Source organism: Rhipicephalus microplus, chromosome 8, assembly GCF_043290135.1.
Source record: "Rhipicephalus microplus isolate Deutch F79 chromosome 8, USDA_Rmic, whole genome shotgun sequence".
Taxonomy (NCBI): domain Eukaryota; kingdom Metazoa; phylum Arthropoda; class Arachnida; order Ixodida; family Ixodidae; genus Rhipicephalus; species Rhipicephalus microplus.
Window position 1 is genome coordinate 13,542,181 of NC_134707.1, and position 21,693 is coordinate 13,563,873.

The window sequence follows — 21,693 nt, forward strand, 5'->3', positions numbered from 1 at the left end:
CGCACTATAACTATCGTCGGCTTTCTTAGGGCTCGTTCTCACAGCCGTAAAACGACCCGTTTCGTCCCCATGACGTCACTGGTTTTTTGTCAAGGGATAGGATTTCCAGCCAGTTTTCTCTTCAAAAAACAGGGTGACGGTGACGTAGGGCGATGTTTCCATCGCCACCACGGGTACGTAGCCCCACTTCTCATTGTACCAGGGCCGCTTCCCCTTCGCCGCACCTGAGCAACAGAAGAAATCACGGAGAGCACAAAAGAAAGCGGGGATAGAAGGACTGGGTGTTTGCGTGGTCATGGAGAAAGGGATTATCGTGCCCAAAAATGTGCTGCTGTTGGCCTTGCAACCACCGTCGTCTGTCCGTACACAGCTCTGTCGCGTAATTTCTACGTTTTTTTTTTTTGACGTCACATAACGCGATGGGTCGTTTGACGGCTGTGAGAACGAGACCTTACGCTTACATACTTCGCGCTGCCAGCGGTTTTGTTTCTTCACACAGAATGGAGAACTTCACGGGTCATGCGATATGGCTAATGAAGTGAACGATGCCGGAAGAAATTTGTGGAGCCTCAATGTTGGGCATGTTCAAAGGCATATACTGGCCTTCCTCGCTGCAGCTGAAAGCTTTCCTCTCGCCAGCTTTGTTCGTCGAAATACCTTCGCCCGCTATTTCGGCCTTCCGCTGTTCGCACTTTTATGCGTTTCTCTTCTTGTCAGACGGAGAAATCAATAGCGCCATGATCGTAAAACTTGGAAGTTGTACTTGTGTAACCAACGCTTCTACGCTGTGTTCCTGTATAATAAAGGTCCTCTGCTTCTGGTGCGTTGTTTTTTGCCTAAGACAATTGTCACTCATCACGTTTAGCCATTACTATGTCATACTAATTGAAAATGCTCGGAAGGATGGTCGCAAAAGAAAGATGACGAGCAAAATACGACGTGCTACTAATGAAAATTTAATGAAGCATAATTCATTTCCTTTAAATATTTATTACTTTCAAACGAGGCATGGAGCAGAGGGGATTAACCACTGTTCCATCGCACCCGTCGTCAATGATGATGATGGTGTCTAAGGTGACGACTTGACGTTCATGGACACGGGTGGCATCTCCGGCTTGCCGGACTACCAGCTCGGCGCTGGTCAGTGCCGCCCTCTAGTAGCAGCGATACTCACGCAGCCAAACAGCAGCAGTGAACCCAGCTGCGGCTGGCCCATTTAGAACGCACATTTATAAAAAACAATTTCACCAATCTCCCACCTTGATGACCGATAACAGAGAGTAACCTAAATGATCATTGGACTGCTGGCACAAGTCTTCGTATGAACCCTAGCTTTTTGTTATGCAAACTGATAGAATGATTGCTTATGCACATCAAGTCTTCTCGGCTGATAAGAAGGGCCTCACCAATTCCCTTCCGTGTTCTCGCTTGATGCCGGTAAGCCACTGTGGTTCTTTTGACCAGAGGCCGACATCCGACCTGCTTGCAATCCTTGTAGCGCAAGATTAAGTTGGTGTATGGCCTGCCAATCTGCGCACTGTGGTGTTTCATAGCGCGTTTTTTCAGGCCACTTCCGGTGGGACTGTCGTAAACCATCGTCTATGATAGAGGTAATCCATATACATTTTGTTTGGGTGAGTGACGGTTGTGCAGTGCTCCTGCTTGTGACAATGGACGAAACATTCGTTCCCTTTAATATGTCGTAAGTCAGGTGCACAAATGTAATTTCGTGCGAGATACGTGCACAGTCAAATGCACACAGTAACTGGAAGAGCCTCCGCACTGTTTCTATTTTGTTTTGACAGCACATTCAGCTAAATATGACACGAACCGCAAATTGATACCCATTAAATCCCGAGGTTCGAGCAGGCACCTCTCCAATATCGTGATATATGTAAATCAAATGCAACAGCGAACCTCAATTAATTAGTTCCTCGCTCGAGGTAGTGACCGCTACAACTAGTTTCAGCTTCGCTGGTTACGGAGTGTCTGGGCGGGGATTTCGACGTTCGTTGTTTATCGCCACATTAAACAAATATATAATATACGCCGTTAAAGGCAGCATATATAGATGCCTATCCTGTCTCTGTATTCAAAGACCTTTTCTGTTTCGTTTTTGCTATTCTCGTTCCTGGAAGTGTACTATCGCTGTTTTGACCAACTACGTTCAAATGCCAATTGCACCTGTTACAAGGTCACCGCACTGGTACAATGCTGACACCGCGGTGTGCTTTTACGCGGTTCACGGCAACGGTAATGAAGCACCACGTGAGAGACCGAATCCATATACAGAATGCGGCGCACGGCCAGTCGCATCGCCTGTGCAGTGCGTAAATAAATGTCGTAGAAACACTGGCACCCCCTTCATCGTAGACAGTAGTAAGGTTTCGATTATGTGATGTTGTTATAGGTTGATTTCTTTTATTGATATGTGGGGTCCAACGTTCCACAACCACCATATGATTACGAGAGACGCTGTAATGGAGGGATCCGGAAAGTTTGACCACATAAAGGAAAAACCTCAGCCCACTGAATGCAAAGGTCTACTACACTCAAGGCATATTTATGGCCACCCGACCAACCGGGCTCCATTGGTCCAGTACATTCGAGATAAACGACCTCAAACGGCTTTTGGGGACAACTGAGGGGCGTTATGGGCTATAGTTATGGCCAAAAGAAGGCGCTCCTAATGCGTTTTTTTTCTTGTACAGGGAAAGCTGTTGTGAGATCACAACTCGGGTCACGCGCGTCGCCGTAATTGTGCGCAGCCGCCGGTGTCCGTAACCACATCCCACGAAATTAGAAAAAAAAAAACTAGTACCAATGACACAGTGGGACTCAAACCTGGGTGCACTGGGTGCCAGCCCAGTATTCTAACACTGAGCCACGCGGGCGCTTGGGACTTGTTGGCACACTTGCCTTAAGCAGGCTTGATGTCGGAAAATCAATCGCGTTAATATGACTTATGAAGCGTTTTAGGAACAACCAATCATCGCACAATGCGAATATCGTAACGAGTGGGCCGTCCAATGCTTTAACCCATTCCAAAAGCTTGTTCTCGTTCCCCTATTAACTGTGCCGTATACCCACTTCAGGCATGATTCCTCATCGTCGTAAGCTACTGCATAAACGATTCGCACAAAATTCTTTGCAAGTGTTTGGAGGATACCATACTTCTTAAAAGAATGACGAAAAATGGCTTAACAGTGCCGGCCTACCACTAAAAAAAGTTATTATTAGCGCTGTAGTGCGTATAAAGCAAGTGTTCTTGCAGCAGTCACCCAATGAGTGTTTAGAATAGGCTCTGAAAGGCCTCTCTTTCAGCTCTCGCTTTGACTGCGCTGTGCCTTGCGCGCAGGCCTGGCGTTTTTTCTCAGAAGAGTGACCTCCACACAGGCTACCATGACCTAATTCTAAAACTTCAGCGCGACGAGGCTTCGGCTCCACCAGTTGCAACCGTAGTTTACCATCCAATGACTACTTATGAAACAACAGTTGTTACCCCTGAATGACCATGCCATGGGTGCTGGTCTTCGCCTGCTGCCATGCATCTGTCAACAATTCATTGTCCATTTCATCTTTAGCAAAGGAACCTTCAGAAGGTGGTGTAGGCTGCTGCTCCTTTTTCGTGTGAACCCCCGCAGGAAGCTTGCTGCAGCACCAACGTCAGTCAGGCTTACAATTTCCTCTCGATCTTCTGGTGGCGGTTCAACCTTCTCGCTCTCTCCGCTCTCTCAGTTGTTGTAATTTTATATCTCCTTGCCTTGTCCTACCCTGGATTTACCAAGTGCGTTCCTTTATAGGATATTTGTTCGAATCTTCACAATCTTCAAGTGGCGGAGCGTTATCGGTGCTAGTATTGGCTGCGGACTCTATCGTATTTCCTTTCGCGAAAGTTCCGTCTTGCTTCTGCGGTCCTTCCACTAAGGCACAGTCGCCGCTCTCGAGATCATCATCTGACTCACACTCATCTGCGGCCACGCCGCCAGACTTATAATCGTCAGGAGTCAGTAGCAGGCCTGCGCTTGTGGCCAATCGAGGTGTCAACGCACAGAGAAATGGCACGGGCTATGTAGAATTTCCCAAAGGACACGGCACACCTTAAGGAACGCACATAACATCTGCGGTAACAGCTTGACCAAATGCGTCAATATTCATCAATAACATCACCAAGGAATCGGCCCGTAATACCTCTTACCTGTGGTTATTCTCCATGCTGATTGTAATCCCACGCTAGACATCACTGATACTTAAAAAATTATAAATATTTATTGATGTAAATGTCCATGACACATGCAGAGAACGCCGTGCTATTTTTTTTTTCACAACCAGAAATTGCACTTCAGCTCGTTCTCGCACTTGTCCGAAGGGTCTTTCGCGTCGTGTATGGAAATCTCTCGTTGCCTTTAAAAACATCAACAACAAAACAGAATACAGATAGAAGCGAATTCAAGTTCACATCACACCTTTTCCCAAACTCAATGACCGAGTTCGGGATAAAAAGTTCTCTGCACCCAGTGCACGTCACAGTGACGAATCCCCGTCACTCACGCGCACAAAACACGTTGGTGAGACTCGCTGGAATCAATCGAAGTTCAGTGATGGTTCATGACTGTGAAGAAGCCAGCAACTCCTCGTCCTCTCTGGAAGCGAAGTGATTAAGATTAGGATGCGCTAGGTAGCCTGCGTATCTAGGTTTGCATAATTTGCAGGCGATTGCCCCGCAATCTAATCTCATAGCTGGATTTTTCAGGAAAAATGGCTGTTGATTCACCAGACCTATGCGTGTGTTTGCGCGTGTCATCTGCAAAGCTGCAAATTTCTTTAATTTCTTTTTTGGAAGGGGGTGGAGGGAGGGCAAAATGTTTTTCTGGCTATGCCTGTAGGGGAAGCACTGATTCTTTTTTTTTTCATTTTGTTCTCCCTGATGAAGCATTAAGACCTGGTAACAATTTTATAAAACTGTTTGTTACACAAAAATCAATTAGTGAAATTACTGGGCGTAGTGACGCTATGTACTTAACGTTGTTAAGGCCTCTTTGCCGAACAAACTAATCAAATTGTGGTTTTACCTAAACTTTGAATATTTTAAGAGCATCCATTTATTCATCGATGACGTGAACTTCTACGCTCCCAAATTTAGGTTTTTCTTTTGAATAAACAACACAACGATCAGTCTACTTCTTTTTCTTCAAATTGAGAATAATATAACAAAATTGAGGAAGGCATGCTTTTGGTAATAAGCATTAGTAGGAAATGCGTTATTGCACGAGGCACGCTATAATGCAATTCTATTATTGTTAACGAGTCTTACGTCCGAAAAAGGTGTTATTGAGAATTCATAAGTAACTTGCCTTTTCTTCATCAGCTGCTTGTACACCACGTAAACCGATAGAACGACAAAGCACACGACAGGGACGACAACCATAAGCGTTATCGTGGTGACGCTGAGCCATGGTGAGGCAGTCTTGGCTACAAGATAATAAGTTCGGTAAAGTCAGATATTTCTCACTCATCACGCGATTTTATTGCTACTACAAATGAAGAGAACATTTAAAATGTTAACACGGTATTAGCACATGATATATTTCGCATGGTTTGTGTTGCAAACGTTATGCAAACAATCATTTTGTCATTCAAGAAGTACGAATTTTTTCTCGTTCACTTAACAGCATTGCTGTCAACGATGATGATCACTTTTCGTACCTTATGAGACGAAGAAAGCTTTCGGCTTAATATTTACATCAGATCACAAAGCATTTCAAATACAGGTGGGCTACTTACGTCCATATAAGGTCCTCACTTGTATCGCAGCCGCCGGCCCTTCTTTGGTCTGGTGCGCACCATGGTTGAAGGCCGATACACATACGCTGTAGACGCAGTTTGCTGATAAGTTGCCGACGGTGATTTGCGTATCTTTCGTGATCACGTTGAAGGCGTTCGAGGAGTTTGCGAATGTGACCTTGTAGCCGTCAAGGGGCCCTCTGACTTGTTCAGGACTGTTCCATGATAGTTTCATGCTGTACCGTGTCACACTTGTGCTCGTCAGGTTCCTCGGCATGTCGGGCGCTGGAAGTGGTGGCGGTTGTGCTTAGTCACGGAAGCAAAGTGCTATTTACACTTATAATTACTGGGCCGGTAAAGATAGAAACTATTGTGTATCGTAAAGATTTGCAGGTGACATTAATGATTGACTTCGGTGTCTACTAAGGGCGCTCACACGTGAGCGCCGATCTGCACTGTTGTATTCCTTCAATGAACTTTGTGATTCCGGCAGTCCCAAAGTAGGTCTCATAGACAAGGTCAAAAGGAGCTTGTATAGATGAGATATGTTTCGTCAGGCTCCGCAACAATCTAAGGGGTTCGCAATCTTTCGACGGACATAAGCAGCTTTCGCTGCAGTACAGGTACTCGTCTCTTAGTGAGGAAACCAACTTTAGCGTAGATACAATGAATGATAATCTAACGAGTATCATTACGGAGTGTGCAGTGGAAGTTGGAGGCAGGGTAGTTAGACAGGACACTAGCAAGCTTTCCCAGGAAACAAAGAACCTAATTAAGAAGCGTCAAAGCATGAAAGTGTCCAGTACAACAGACAAAATAGAACTGGCAGAGCTTTCGAAGTTGATTATTAGGCGTAAAGTATGGGATGTAAGAAGGTATAACATGGAGAGAATTGAACACGCTCTGAAAAATGGAGGAAGCGTCAAAGCAGTGAAGAGGAAACTTGGGATAGGCAAAAGTCGGATGTATGCACTAAGGAACAAAGAAGGCAAAATAACTACCAATATGGATAGGATAGTTAAAATAGTGGAGGAGTTTTACAGAGATCTGTACAGTAGCCGAGACAACCACAACCTTAATACTATAAGAACTAGCAGTAACCCAGATGACACCCCACCAGTAATGATAGAAGAAGTCAGAAAAGCTTTGGAGAGCATGCAAAGAGGCAAAGCTGCTGGTGAGGATCAGGAAATCAGATCTGCTGAAATATGGAGCACAGATTGTGTTAGAAAAACTAGCCACCCCGTTTACGAGGTGTCTCCTGACGGGAAGGGTACCAGAGTCTTGGAAGAACGCTAACATCATCTTAATACATAAGAAAGGAGATGACAAGGACTTGAAGAATTAGAGGCCGATCAGCTTGCTCTCTGTAGTATACAAGCTATTTACAAAGGTAATTGCTAACAGAGTAAAGAAAATATTAGAATTCAATCAACCAAAGGAACAAGCAGGATTTCGAACAGGCTACTCAACAATTGACCACATTCATACTATCAATCAGGTAATAGAGAAATGCTCAGAGTATAACCAACCACTATACATGGCCTTCGTAGATCACGAGAAGGCGTTTGATTCAGTAGAAATATCAGCCGTCATGCAGACACTGCGGAATCAGGGCGTAGATGAAGTATAAACATTCTGGAAGAAATCTACAGGGGATCAACTGCTACCATTGTGCTTCCAAAGAAAGCAACAGAATACCAATCAAGAAGGGTGTAAGGCAGGGGGACACAATCTCCCCAATGCTATTTACCGCATGCTTACAGGAGGTTTTCAGAAGCCTAGAATGGAAACAGTTAGGGATAAGAGTTAATGGAGAATACCTTATTAACCTGCACTTCGCCGATGACATTGCATTGCTGAGTAACTCAGGGGACGAATCGCAACTCATGATTACGGAGTTAGACAAGGAGAGCAGAAAGGTGGGTCTTAAAATTAATCTGCAGAAAACGAAAGTAATGTACAACAACCTCGGAAAGGAGCAGCGCTTCGAGATAGGTAATAGTGCACTTGAAGTTGTAAAAAAACTATGTCTACTTAGGGCAGGTAATAACCGCCGAGCCTAACCCCGAGATTGAAGAAACTAGAAGAATAAGAATGGGGTGGAGTACATTTGGCAAGCACTCTCAAATTATGACAGGTAGATTGCCACTATCCCTCAAGAGGAAGGTATATAACAGCTGTATCTTGCCGGTACTTAGCTACGGAGCAGAAACCTGGAGACTTACAAAGAGGGTTCAGCTTAAATTGAGGACGACGCAGCGAGCAATGGAAAGAAAAATGGTAGGTGTAATTTTAAGAGACAAGAAGAGAGCAGAGTGGATTAGGGGACAAACGGGGGTTAAGGATATCATAGTTGAAGTAAAGAAGAGGAAATGGACATGGGCCGGGCATGTAGCGCGTAGACAGGATAACCGCTGGTCATTAAGGGTAACTAACTGGATTCCCAGAGAAGGGAAGCGGGTTAGGGGGAGACAGAAGGTTAGGTGGGCAGATGAGATTAAGAAGTTTGCGGGTATAAATTGGCAGCAGCAAGCACAGAACCGGGTTAACTGGCGGAACATAGGAGAGGCCTTTGTCCTGCAGTGGACGTAATCAGGCTGATGATGATGATGAAGCAGCTTTCGTTAATCATGTTGGCATTTGTCAGGCGTTTATTGAAGCAAAGTTGTGCTTGGTGTCATGTGTATCTACTGTGCGTCTTGAAAGAGAACCATGGATTTCTATTTTCTAATGGCATTGGAGGAAATTTCTTAAAAGTGGGAGTAGGTGCTCGACTCGATATGCTTGCGAGAGAAACGAGCGTGTACCTTGGTGTTCGTGCCACTAAAATCTGTACAAGGAAAAATTTTTAAAACTAGAATTGTAGCTGGAGAAAACATTTTGACCAGTAGTTTTTTCTTCAAGGTTACAGAATTCAAGAAGAAAAGACAATTTGTCGAAACGTCGCCCCCAGCAACACACCACGTTCGAAAGGGTTGCCATTGCTAGATGAAGGACTCTTAATTACGTGGCCCGCACATGCCTATTGCCATGCCATACTTTTGCTCAGTTTTATATACGTTTGTGAGCCAACAGGACATTACTGGTCTAAAGAAATGTTTTCGTAGGGCACGCCATGTGTTCACCATGTATATAAGCGCAACCATGAAATAAAAACACTATTTGAGAATCGACGTCGAGATTTCATTCCTTTTGGTGATCGGAATTCACATGGTGGTTGGAATCATGACCCCTAAAGTTCTTCCAAAACGACACGTATAAAGTGTATGGGAAGTGTTTTCTTTTCAACGGTATTGTTTGCTGATAATGTGTATAAACTACACACTTCCCCCCTCCTTCCACTCTTATACTCTTCCCTTACCCTTCTCTTGCGGGACTGAATTCTGCGACTGAGGCCGTCTGCCTAAAGTAAGCTTGAGACTTCTGGCTTAAAGCTTTTCTGTTTTCTCAAATTCCCACCTTATAAAACCCCAACAAATGAGTTTAGAAACGAACAACACATCCGCATGACTTTCCTTACCTCCCACGTCTGTTTGGAAGTACAGCTTCTTCGGTGGACCACACGTGTCGCTTCCTGTGCACGACGAAATCGACGCCGTGTACGAGTGCCACGTCTCGAGGCATTCGAGCCAGACGCTCGTCTTCTTGGCAGTAATGTTTACGGCAGTTTTCTCCAAGCGCACAACGTAGTGCGTGACGTAATATTGGAGATCAGTAGGTTTCGTCCAGTTTACCAGCACCTCATGCTCGAAGGTGTCTCCAAGCTCCGGGATTGGAGGTATAGGCCCTGCCGAAGAAACAAAAAGTGTGAAAAGTGTGAACACGACAGACCAATAACGCAAATTACAGCTCCGGGCATTTTTATTTTTGATTTTTTTATCTGCTCAACATGCGCGGAATTACTTTGATGTCTTTTTTATTAAACCTTAAAAAACAGCTGCAATTTTAAGGGCTCGTTTTCTTTTAAAAAATGAATAAGAATAACAATAAGAATTAACAAACAATGATGCTAAGAAAAGAATGGGGGATGATATTATAAGTAATTGTCATGTCAGTATGAAAAAATATTAATGGAGGAAAAGGTAACTTGCGACTGGCCTCAATGGAACTTAAGACTTTTGAATGCTTGTGAATAATCTAGGCTCATGGCTATTCTCTTTCAATCCCCCTGAGACAGAGTTGTATCTCCCATATTTCCGTAGGCATCGTTGTCTGTTTGTTCTTATCAATATACTTTACCGGCTTACCCATTCCCTCTTCTGTGAATCGTTTGCCAAATAAGGAAACCTTATGCTTAAATTATTCGGAGCTTCATGCGTTGAGCCTTTGAACTTTTAACTTTTGCTCCCACATAACAGGTAGACCCAAAAGAAGAACAGGGAAAACGAGGGCTAAGAAAGGGAATAGCGAAAAATTTGGTTGGTTACTGATTTTTGTTTAGTTTTCTGCAGTACACACACCGCCGCTGTGGTGGTCTAGTTGCTAAGGTGCTCGGCTGCTGACCCGCAGGTCGCGAGATCGAATCCCGGCGACGGCGGCTGCATTTTCGATGGAGGCGAAAATGCTGTAGGCCCGTGCGCTCAGATTTGGGCACATGGTTAAGAGCTCCAAGTGGTCGAAATTTCCGGAGCCCTCTACTACGGCGTCTCTCATAATCATGTTGTGGTTTTGGGACGGTAAACCCCACATACCAATCAAATCAGTGAGCACAACAGACAGTGAAAAAAAGAGGTGATCAAGGGGAAAGAGAAGTAAAAAGAGATGGTATGAGCCTATATTAATCGCAATCATGGTTCAGCCTAGTGAAAGTTGGGTGGTCAATGGTTAAATTCAAAATCGCATACGACGTTCTGTGCTTGTAAGCTGTGTATTGAACTGGAAAAGCTTTACTATCGGGGAAATGTTGCCAATAAAAGGCAGTAGACACCCACTGTACACACTGGCACTGCTTTTTCAGTCCAGCTGAAAAGGAACTTGAGGTTACCTAAGGTCTGCTTACGTTACCACGTGGTTCATTTAAAAGAATGTTGCAATAAAGTGCAATAAATATTTGAATTTGTGAACGGACACAAACTTTTTGTGGACATGTTTGAATTTCGACAAGAATAACTACAGATGGCAAGCTTCCTGCATTTACTGCGTCTATGTCAAACAAATGAGTCTTCGTAGTATAACAATAAAAAACATGCTTATTATGGCTTATACTCTCAATATGTGCTTTAAATGGCATGAATATAAGCTATATACCTCATTCTCAAGTGAACGGTCAAGTCAGAAAGAAAGTGCTGCCAATAAACGATATATGTAATTTACGTAAGTTTACCAAATTTCATGATACAAAACCTAAAAGGGACAACGTGGTGCTATGTTTACGATATTACTGGAGCTATACATAACCCACGAAAAGATGACAGTTGCTCGTAAATGGTATAAATTTACCCACCACGGAGGCCTACAAACCATAGTGCTAGAGTTCTTCTGTGAAGGTCTCAGGAATTAATTGCGGCCATCTCGGCCACATTTGAATGGAGGCAGAATGCTACATGCCCGTGTGATTACGTAACGTTACGTACGTACGTGTGATTAAGTAATTTAGGAGATCAAAATTTCCGGAGCCCTATATGCCATCTCCCATCACCTTATTGTAATTTCGAGATGTCCCCCCCCCCCCGCCCATAAAGGACAGATGTGAGCGCAAACGTAACCATTCAATGTAGAGTCCCCACATATATCGAAATGCACTGCGCAGCTCACCTTTACCAAGGCTGTGAAATTCGACACTTGCCGCAGGACCAGCCTTCTTGAGCCCGTAGGGGTCCAGAATATTGTAAGCCTGGACGTCAACTTTGTATCCCGTGTACTGTTCAATGGTCTTTTGTACGAGCTCGGTTGCATTGCCTGGTACATCGGTGATGAGCACTTTCGTCGTCTCCAGGTTGCCGGTGGTTACGATGTATCCGTCCAGGGGACCGTTTGGAGTTATCGGACGCTGCCAGCTGTACACGACTTCTCCAGGCACAGTTTGGGTCACTGTGAGGTTCCTCACGGCTGAAGGTGCTGTCGAGTACGAAAAGCCGCCAAGTGGTCGAAAAGAAAAGTTCGGACATATTGCAGTATTTCCGCAACTTTGATTGCTGTCTTTTTGGTCAATACGTTTAGGACAATGACAGTTCGAGCCTTTTGCGACCAAGGGAGTCATTTAGAGGAAAATATATATGATCTTGCAACTAAACGAAGTGAGGAACCCAATAAATCACTATAACGCCGTTACTTACAGCCAACTTTGATATCCGCTTTGGCTTGATAACAACTTCCATTGCAGTTTTTGGCACTGTCTTCGTGCCGTGGCGCATTGTTTACGCGCAGTATGTTCATAGCGATGGGCGCTTCTTCGACAATGCCTTCGTCCCCTCGCTCCATGCTCTCATTCGGAGAACTTTTGATGACGTGGTGCCGCACGTCATCACCATGTTTCGAAACTAAGGAGCCGTTCTTGAAAGACAGCTGTAGAGATGGCCCATATTGCTCGCCAGAGCTGATGGCTAGTGAGTTTCCTGCGAAAACAAAGCAAGACTGTTTTTGTTTTTAAGCGGAGCATTTCTGAGTCGCACGAGGCCGCGAATCGGGCGTCGGCGGCGCCATCTACACCTCTACTGCGCATGCTCGCGTCTCGTGCCCATCCCCTCGCCCCTCGCCCTCTCTCTTACCCTCTCTCGCTTCGCAAGGCTGACGCAGACAGCGTCTGCCCATAAAAAACCCGACTGCTCGCAGTGCACAACCGTTTACTGACCACCTAGTCTAGGTAAGCACTGAATCGTGCATTTGAAATTCAGTCAAGGGTGTCTTTACTTGGCTTTCGCTTGGCTCAAGTAGTTACGATGAAAGCACTGGTACCAACAACAAGTAAAGGGGTGCAACCCAACACCAGTGCTCCACCACTCATTGAAGGCAACGCTTCTCCTTCATTCAATAAATAAGAATACTAAAGACGAAATAGCTGTTAAGGATTCCTAAACTATGCCGAATTACGCGGCATTCACGTGATACCCCCCACTCTGCGACGCATTTACTGAAGTTCTCCACGTGGGAAGATTTGGGAGGCTTTTTTACTTTGTAGCTGCGTAGGTTTCAGGAATTAAAAAAATTTTACGGTGAGTGAGGGCGCGGAAACTGTACTGATGATTTAATGTGTGCACACGGTAACTGAAAGGGTCTCCGCTTTGTTTCTATCTTGTTTTGTCAGCATATTCAGCTAAAAATGATACGAACCGCAGGATGAATTTATACTCATTAAATCCTGTATGTTTTCTTATTGCCCGTCAAGCTGGTGTAGTAAACACGGAGGTTTAAACAAGCACTCATTCATGACTTCTTTGCGCAAACACGTACACGGACACAAGGAAAAGAGGCAAGGAAAGAGGTGTTGTTTGCCTCTTTTCCTTGTGTCCGTGTACGTGTTTGCGCAAAGAAGTCATGAATGAGTACCAACTCGCCCAACTTTCAGTACTGTTGTTAAACAAGCACCTCTCCAATATATCTCATATGTATATCAAACGCTACAGCAAAACTCAATTAAATAGTTCTTAGCTCGAGGTAGTGCCCACTACTACTCGTTTCAGCTTCGCTGGTTAGCCACCTGTACGGAGTGTTTTAACGGGGGTTGAGACTTTCTTTGCTGATCACCACATTAAACAAACATATAGTTTACGCTGTTAAAGGCTGCACATATAGATGTCTATCATGTCTCTCATACTCTCAATGTTAGTTCTCATGATACGGCATGACCAACTAGTTCAGCAACCAATGTTCACAGAAAAAAACTAATCCAAAAATATTCTTGAAAGTCTGGCAGCAAAAACGTCAGTTCTTTATGCTCAGAATTATTACGTTTCTCTGCGATGTGTAATTACCGTTTTTAAATAGCAACTTTTCCTAAAGTGCTTTCAAACACCATTTCCGAGCTTCGAGTATTCCCGCTTGTAAACTGCAGTGATCTTCAAGCTTAGTTCTGATTATAAGAAAAAAGAAACTGTGAGTTGAGAATCGTAAAGGTTAAATCAGTTACCTAAAAAACTTTCCGAAAGGCCGTATGCTGGTGGGTCCCTCTAGAACACAAAAGTAAAAAAAGCAACAAGTGAGTACTGTTACTTGCGAGTAAAAATAAGTACAATACTAGCTAGACAATGTCATTACGAGGCACGCTGTGAAAGAAAATGAAAACAAAAAGCTGCACACAGAAGAACAATAAATGCCGCTGCCCCTCACACACACACAGATATCAGACAGGCACAGTGCACACTTCCAACTAATTTATTCATAGATACAAGTGGCACATGCAAGAATTAAGATCAGAAAAAACGAACAGCACACATTATGAAGTCACATAATTTTTACCTGTCACAGCCTAGGGCTAATAAACAGGGATTCAATAGATAACAGAGACAGTGAGGGGCGCTGACACAGTGGTCCTTAGTTTTTTTTTCTATAAAATACGCCTCTAACACTTCACGTTCAGGTTGCATTTTGCTTCTGCTCATAATATTCGCGCGGTGCTTGTTTGATGCCAAGGTGTGTGGGTGTGCGTGAGTGTGTCGTTTGTTGGCGCTCATATCAAGCCTTTAGAAGTGATCTACCTTTAATAGCTTTATTTAGTCTACCTAACACATCGTGACATCGAGTATGCTTAAAAAGGTCGCCCAGAAAGTCATGGCGCGAACTAGGCTATTTTGTGAAGCACGTGATCACATTATTTTCGGTGTTTTGTTATTTTCCACTTTATTATCTTTCGATGTCAACCAAAGAAGGCACCATAGTTTCACGCCCCTGATACCCTTTTTTCGAGTCTGAGAGAAACAGAGAGAAAAGACTTCATTGAATTATCGGGTGGATGACTTTCCTCGCCACACGAGGAAAAGGTCATCGCGATGCGGCCACACATCTGTACTCTACTCGGCGAGCTACTCTTGCTACTCCCGCCTTTTGGAACAGCGAGTGAGAAAATTAATCGGTGATGCACTCCTTTTAAGCGGTCGTACTCCGCACAGCTTTGGTTTATCCATTTCCTATGTTAAAGATGGTAAGTGAACAGTTCTTACAATGCAAAATCAGGGGCTTTTGGCCGTCATTATCTTTACAATCAACTTCAAGACACTCATCACCATCATCATCATCGTCATCATTATCATCATCATCATCATTCATTTATTTATTCACCCATAAGAACCTCTCAAGAGACATTACATAAGGAGAAGTGTAACAAATGCTAACTCCGGGCCACAATAATTGCTGCTTAAAAACAAAGCAAAAACGCAAGAAAAACAAGAAGAAAAAAAGAAAAACATGAAAATTAGAAGAAATCCAAACGCGCAAAAAACGGGGCTGCTATTCGGCTTGCTGACAGTCAATATCATAATAACAGTCAATATCATAATAACAGTCAATATCAATATCGTCGAAAACCGGGGTGGCCACAACCCTGCTTCTCAAACTAGAGTAGGGCATGTCCAACGAAGTAAACGTAAGACGCACAAACTGCGCCCCCCCCCCCCCTTGGTAACTAAAGGAAAGCGGCTCCTTTAAACCACCCCTCCCCCTCTACCAAGCACGTGCCTATGTTCATTACAACCAGAACTAACTTAATCACGGCACTCTTATTACTGCCCCATAAGGTGTGGTAACAATTTTAAGTGAGCTGAGAATAACCCTAAGGCTCCCTGCATTCGCTTGATATGAAGCTGTTTAAGCCGGAAGTACGTTCGTGCACGTGTAGTAATAACTGCATTGAATGGGGTGTCCCTCCGCGGACAGAACAACAGCTGTAAAGCAATCTTTGACCGCTTACAAGGCCACCGTTATCTGCCGTATGAAAGTAAAGTGCCAGCAGGCGTCCATTAGGACATCCAAAGCTCCGCGAGGCAGTAGGTGCACGGTAAGTGTCGATTGCAAACGCATGATTTCTGGTACTTCAACACTGCGTGAACAGCCTTTCAAAGAAGTTACAAGTAGGCTACTTTATGAGTTTTAAGAAGCCTCACTTCTGTTATCAAGCATCATCGAGGTGCTGGTGACTGCACGAAACATGAGTGCATATTCACCAGTTATAACCAATCCATCAGCTAGGTGATGCGAGATCTTCGAAGTTGTCAGTGCTTTTCACTGCAGCCTCCAGAATACCATCTATTTCTATCGTGCATGGAAGGTGTCGTTTTCTTTTAGCTTACAACGGCTTGTACATTACTTGTATGCTCAACGAAAGTAGGATCACTCACGGCCAAACTAAGAGAGCTTTGGTTTCATCACCCTCGCTTCAAAATGCTTTCAGGATATGTCTTTCTTATGACCGAGCTATCTGTTGTCCTGGTAGCTTATCATGTTCTAAAGACTCCTCGCCAGCAACGTAACTATCAATTAAAAGATAACAGCGCAAACCATCTAAGAAATCGATAGAATGCTTAAGAGGTGGAGGTAATCACACAACAGGCAAATTCAAAAGTAAGAGCTCAATGATTTCGCCGCAGAGAGGATGTGCTCAGGTGTCGGTGATTGAACTGCTCACTTGGAAATAGCCCCGTAAATTATGCACCCTGCTGACATAAAAAAAAATTCCAGAAGTGGGCGACATGACAGAGGTGGTTGATCTGATCGGCCACTTCGGACTATGGCAAGCCTGGCTGGTGGCCTACATCACCTACCGCGGCATACTGACGGGTCTCAACAACTTGGCGTTTGTGTTTCTCGTCACGGACAATGATCACTGGTGCTCGCGCCCGACTCTACCAGAGGACCTACTGGCGAACATCAGCGAGGCGGAATGGAAGGAACGATTCATCCCGTACGACAACGTGTCCGGTTCGTACAGTCAGTGCTCCATGTATGGATTGCTGCAGAATTCGACGAACGGTGAGATCGTGCCGGACTACAGTTCGCTCAGGAGTTGCGAGGCGTGGACGTACGACGAGCACGCCTTTGGACACACGGCAGCAGATGAGGTGAGAAAATAGTTAAGAAATTGTGCTGCGTTAAAGGCTTTCGTCGAATTGCCCACCACTGCAAATGTCCCTTTCGCGTACAGAGATTTCAATAATTTGCATTCAAAGGTGTTGACAGTTTTGTGGTAGAAGGCATTGGTATCAGGGACCGTACTGTGGTTACGTGGCCTATCTGCTGACTCGAAGTTGAAGGGTGCAATCTGAGTCGCATTGGTTGCATTTCGACGGAGGATTCCACCACGGGCATCAGTGGTTAGGATGCTCGGCTACTGATCCGAAAGTTACGGGCACTATCGCAGCCACGGCAGTCGCTATTCGAGGGAGGCATGATGGAAGAGGTGTGGGCAATGTGCAATGTCAGTAAACGCTAAAGAACAAAAGATGATCAAAATTTCCGGATTTATCGAATACAGCATCTCTCGCAATCATATCCTCGTTTTGGAACGTAGAACTTTGGATATTTTATTTGATTGGAATAGAGGCAAAATACTATAGACAGCCGGAAGCTGTGCTCTGTCAGTTCTCATTTTAAAAAATTGCATGGTGTGGTTTAAACTTTCTGGAGCCCACCACAACGTGCTTCATAATTATGTTGTGGGTTTCTCCCTGCAAATCCTCCCAAATGATAATATTATTTGGCATGAATATACCTTATAATAGAATGAATATGGCACCATGAAGTGCTTACCTAAAACCGGGCAGATCATTTTGGTAGGCGTAAACTGGCATCAAAGACCAGGATTCAGGATTCGATATTCAGTGAGGAGTGTTCAGGATTATACACACAAAACAAAGAGCATCTCAGCTTTTATTGCCTTTGAAGTATAACGTCAATGATCAAGCTGCTAGAGTGAGGCAGATGAAGATTTTGTTTAGATACTATTGCGTAATTCTAAGCTGGTGGTCAGCTTGCAATTACACTATTGCTACAGCAATTACCAAAGTTTACCGACACACCATCTACAGGCACATGGTGCACACGCTAATCGGGATTAGCGGATTCCTTGTCGCTGTGACGTAGAATGTGCGGAATAAACGCAATTCCCATAACATTGTCAATTTTAATGCACTTATATACAAAGCTATGATTTGCTGCGCGCTTTAAGTTTCCTAGCTTGCATCCTACTACGACGTGGTGGTCCAGGTTCTACCTTGATCAGTCAACATATATATGCATTTTGGACTCAGTAGTGGCGCGTCCCCATGTAGGTGCGCGTTTCGAAAAAAAAAAAGCCACCAGAACAGCGTCCTTGTACTTCTATGCTGAATGCTTCAGAATTTTCACCCAGAAGTGTGTCTTGGTGCCTTTTACTAGCTGCTCTTTAGAGCAGCAAGTAAAAGGTTTCAGGTTTTCGATTGCGATTCGCTACTTATCATATATGATAAGTAGCAAATCGCAATCGAAAACCTAAAGATTTTTATATATGAGATGTCACCGATTCTTGGGTTTTGTTATCGGCAGAGATGTTTCGTGTAGTGCTGACATCTCTCACTTGAAGAAGACGCTCACATCTATCGCCCACGTAATGAAATTTCTCGTTGAAAAAACGTGGGGATCAACTATGTGATCTATGCTTCAACAGTATACGACGCTTTTCTCGGGGTATTCACGGTATCGTTAGTCGGTGCATTTTAACGCGAAGTAAGCTAACATGGGGGTCTTGCAAAGCATTCAAGGTGAAGTACTTCGAAGATGCTTTGGGCTACCTTGGTGTGCTAATCCGGTAAGAATGATTGTTCTTGCCAGACACCGTCTGGGTACTACTCCGTGGGCATATTCATCATATATCCAGAGTGCCTGACCCCCATCTCGCGAGCTTACCAGGAAAAAAAAAACTGAAGGAAGCGTTTTCAACGTTGCGGCTAACCAGCATTGCAGTAAGTGCATATTCTCGTCCAAAACCATACTGATATCTTTTTAGTGGTGTCTGCAAAAGAACCCTGTCCAGCTTGAAGTGCCGGAAGTGCTTAAAAACGCTAATTTGCCATATTATACCCTCAAGCAGACGTCATTGGACTTTTTGCATTTTCGTATGCTAACTGAATGACTAACGTCGAAGCTTGAGAACGAAGAGACGAAGATGGACAAAAAATAATGAAGAAAGCTCTCGTGTTACCCATTTCTTGTATTCATACACTGAGTTGAAAATTTCAAGTTTTATGTATAGTAACTCACCGAGAATGTTGGTAGTGTTTGTTCCTACGTCCACGAAGTGACAATTTAAAAGAAGATGATTGAAGTATGCCAGGTGCGAAACGTTTTTTTTTTTTCCTCTTCCCCCGAATCTTCCCTTTCAAAATCATTTTATATTCGTCGCTCTTTGGGTGTACGAAAAAGAGCTTAAAATACAACTTGTATACCTCGACTAGATGCGCATTTTTTTTTCTTTTCAGTGGAACCTCGTGTGTGAAGATACGTGGAAGAGGTCATTGATGCAAAGCACTTACATGGCTTGCTTAATGTTGGCGATACTCCTCATCGGCAACATCTCGGACAGGTGGGTGTATGTTTGTGTGTTGTTGTGCATGTATGCGTGGGTTTTATAATCATAAATCATAATAATCAAAATACCCGCAGTAACAAACCCATTCGTTTTATTCAAGAGCCAGGCATCCTACTACAAGACCACGTTTGTAGTAGGATGCCTGGCTTAAATGGCTTGCTTAATGTTGGCAATACTCCTCATCGGCAACATCTCGGACAGGTGTGTGTAAGTTTGTGTGCGGCATTGCATGTGTGCGTGTGTTTAATAATTATAAATCATAATAATCAAAAATACCCGCAGTAACAAACCCATCTCTTCTGTGCGACAGCCAGGCATCCTACTACAAGACCACGCTGGGTGTTGAAACTGCTTTGGTGAAAAAAACATATGCAGCCGTCATGCGGGCAGAACAACCACTGCGTTTGCAGTTCTGGATACCTAATTTTTATCTAATTTTAAACACAGCAATGAACGCATTATATGTACAAGTGCCCACAAAATATTTAGCAGTGCCGGAGCAGTGGCCGCTTCTCGGTGAAGCGCACCGGTGCAAACGTGGCGATGAGGTCTGTGCATTCGCGGTGCCCTAAGTAAGCTCACCTTGTTGCCAAGGGAATCGAAAGGTGTTACTTTGGCCAATAGAATAGGGTCGGGTGCGGCTTAGCATTTCATTGAGGAGGCGAGAGAGAGGGGGAGGTTGCGGACTCTGTCACTAAATCAAATTGTGCGCTCTTGCATGCGCACTTGGTGATACACACACACCTGAATGCACGGTAATCGGCATCGGCACCATTTAGAGCAAAATGATTAACTTATTCATTACTTGAGGAACGTTACCGTTTGGTCGCCAGTCGTCGATAACGTGGTAGCCAAAACCAGAAAGCGGAAAACTATACCTCCACTGTTCTAATAGTATGATCGTAATAATTGTTCGAGTGTTACGTCCCAAAACTACGACGCAACTATAAAGGACCCCGTAGAGGAGGGCTGCGGATGTTTTGACCGTATGATATATATTTGACCGTGCTCTGAAAAGCCTCAGTACACGGATGCAGAGCAGTTCACATTCATGAATATGCGACCACGGCGGCAAGAATTAAACCAGCGAATTTCCTTCGGGTCAGCAGCTGAGCACCGTATCGCTGCACTGCCGCGATAGACTACCTCTACAGTTCTACAAGGCACATAAAAAGTAATTAAGTTCCAAGTAATTAAGAGCAATTCAAGAACCTTTAGACTAAGAACTTTAGGCCAAATCACGATCAAATAACACCTTTATAAAAGCGCGCTGAATGGTATTACTTATGAAAAGAGTGCTACTCCCTGTATTTAAAAATAACCAAGCGTTTCGAGTAGTAATATAGGCTGCTCAGTATAAATTATTTGTCCTTGTAGCGCCATCATCACCATCATCATTCCTTAATCACCGCGCCGCGCCTCTCGCGCAGCTGATGCTAGCTCGAGCTGCGCGAAGATAAGACGAGCAGACACGCCTGGCGTGGCGGACGCTGGTAGCCGACGTGGCTCCGCTTCAGGCCTGGAATAAAGTGGCGAGATCGGCACGGCCCCATCGGCTGCCTTCGACGTCATCTCACGTCTCTCTTTTCTCGCCGCTACATCCTAATACTGGTTATGTCTAATTAAGTCTACAAGTCCGCTTACCGAAGCTAATTATTAAGTAATATATAAAAGTTTCTAACCGAGATGCAATTAGGGTCATGCGACAACCGATAGGCGTTTGATCAGAAAGTCAGCTGCCAAGAGCGTGAGCACGATTTAGCTGACAGGCACCGATGCTGTTTGATATGTCTTGTCGCAGCGCTAAGAAGGACAAACAGCAGCGTTTTTTGACGCAAGGCAACGTTTATCTAGATACCCTGGGAGCCAGGCGGGCTTCTTAAGAATGCGGCCACCGGTCCGGTGATCCAAATTATTTACTGACCATCTGTGTTCGTATGATTTGGGCATGACGCCGAATGATGGTCAATTGTGCTTCCAGTTTCCACTCTTCGACTCCGCTTTTACAACAGCCTGATAAACATTACGGTCGAATTCCTATAATTCAGCAAGCTATATTGAAGCGTTTAGGTCCCAGAGAAATAAGCTATGATGAAAGTTACGTGTGATTATTACATCAATGCATCATTATCTCACGTCATTTAGGTGTTACTGACATTTGTGCTCTAACGTGAGCGCTTACGTTACGTCAGAACATATGGCCTCGTCCATTTCTTCCTGTATCTTTTGATGAATTCGAGTATCAACTACAATAGCTGTTCGCAATGCTCGCACAGACCACACCACAATGTTCTTGAAGTGACACGATTGTCTGAGATTGTGCACGTTAAAGAACCCCAGGTGGTCGAAATTTCCGGTGCCCTCCACTACGGCGTCTCTCATAATCATATGGTGGTTTTGGGACGTTAAACCCC

The 21,693-nt window shown here is 44.3% G+C and overlaps 2 protein-coding genes across 7 annotated transcripts in view; one reads left to right on the forward strand and one right to left on the reverse strand.

The window, feature by feature from the left end:
- The window catches only part of LOC119165206 (organic cation transporter protein), a 45,573-nt gene that overhangs the window by 12,805 nt on the left and 11,075 nt on the right, over positions 1 to 21,693 (forward strand). For 3 of the 4 annotated variants that reach the window (XM_075871071.1, XM_075871073.1, XM_075871072.1), the window contains one exon: positions 19,170 to 19,273. In XM_075871071.1, the coding sequence (XP_075727186.1) occupies positions 19,170 to 19,273 (104 nt within the window). Of the gene's footprint in view, positions 1 to 15,364; positions 15,716 to 16,395; positions 16,776 to 19,169; positions 19,274 to 21,693 lie in introns of those variants that run through there. The other variant, XM_075871074.1, reaches the window with a different exon arrangement.
- LOC119164147 (netrin receptor DCC) overlaps positions 4,251 to 21,693 on the reverse strand; it is a 33,598-nt gene continuing 16,155 nt past the window's right edge. Inside the window, exons 2-8 of one of the 3 annotated variants that reach the window (XM_075871075.1) lie at positions 13,853 to 13,892; positions 12,063 to 12,341; positions 11,542 to 11,844; positions 9,308 to 9,574; positions 5,785 to 6,069; positions 5,355 to 5,472; positions 4,251 to 4,643 (exon numbers count right to left, since the gene is read on the reverse strand). In XM_075871075.1, coding sequence (XP_075727190.1) covers positions 4,607 to 4,643; positions 5,355 to 5,472; positions 5,785 to 6,069; positions 9,308 to 9,574; positions 11,542 to 11,844; positions 12,063 to 12,341; positions 13,853 to 13,892 — 1,329 coding nt within the window. In that variant the 3' untranslated portion in view covers positions 4,251 to 4,606. The remainder of the gene's footprint in view (positions 4,644 to 5,354; positions 5,473 to 5,784; positions 6,070 to 9,307; positions 9,575 to 11,541; positions 11,845 to 12,062; positions 12,342 to 13,852; positions 13,893 to 21,693) is intronic. The other 2 variants (XM_075871076.1, XM_075871077.1) reach the window with 2 other exon arrangements.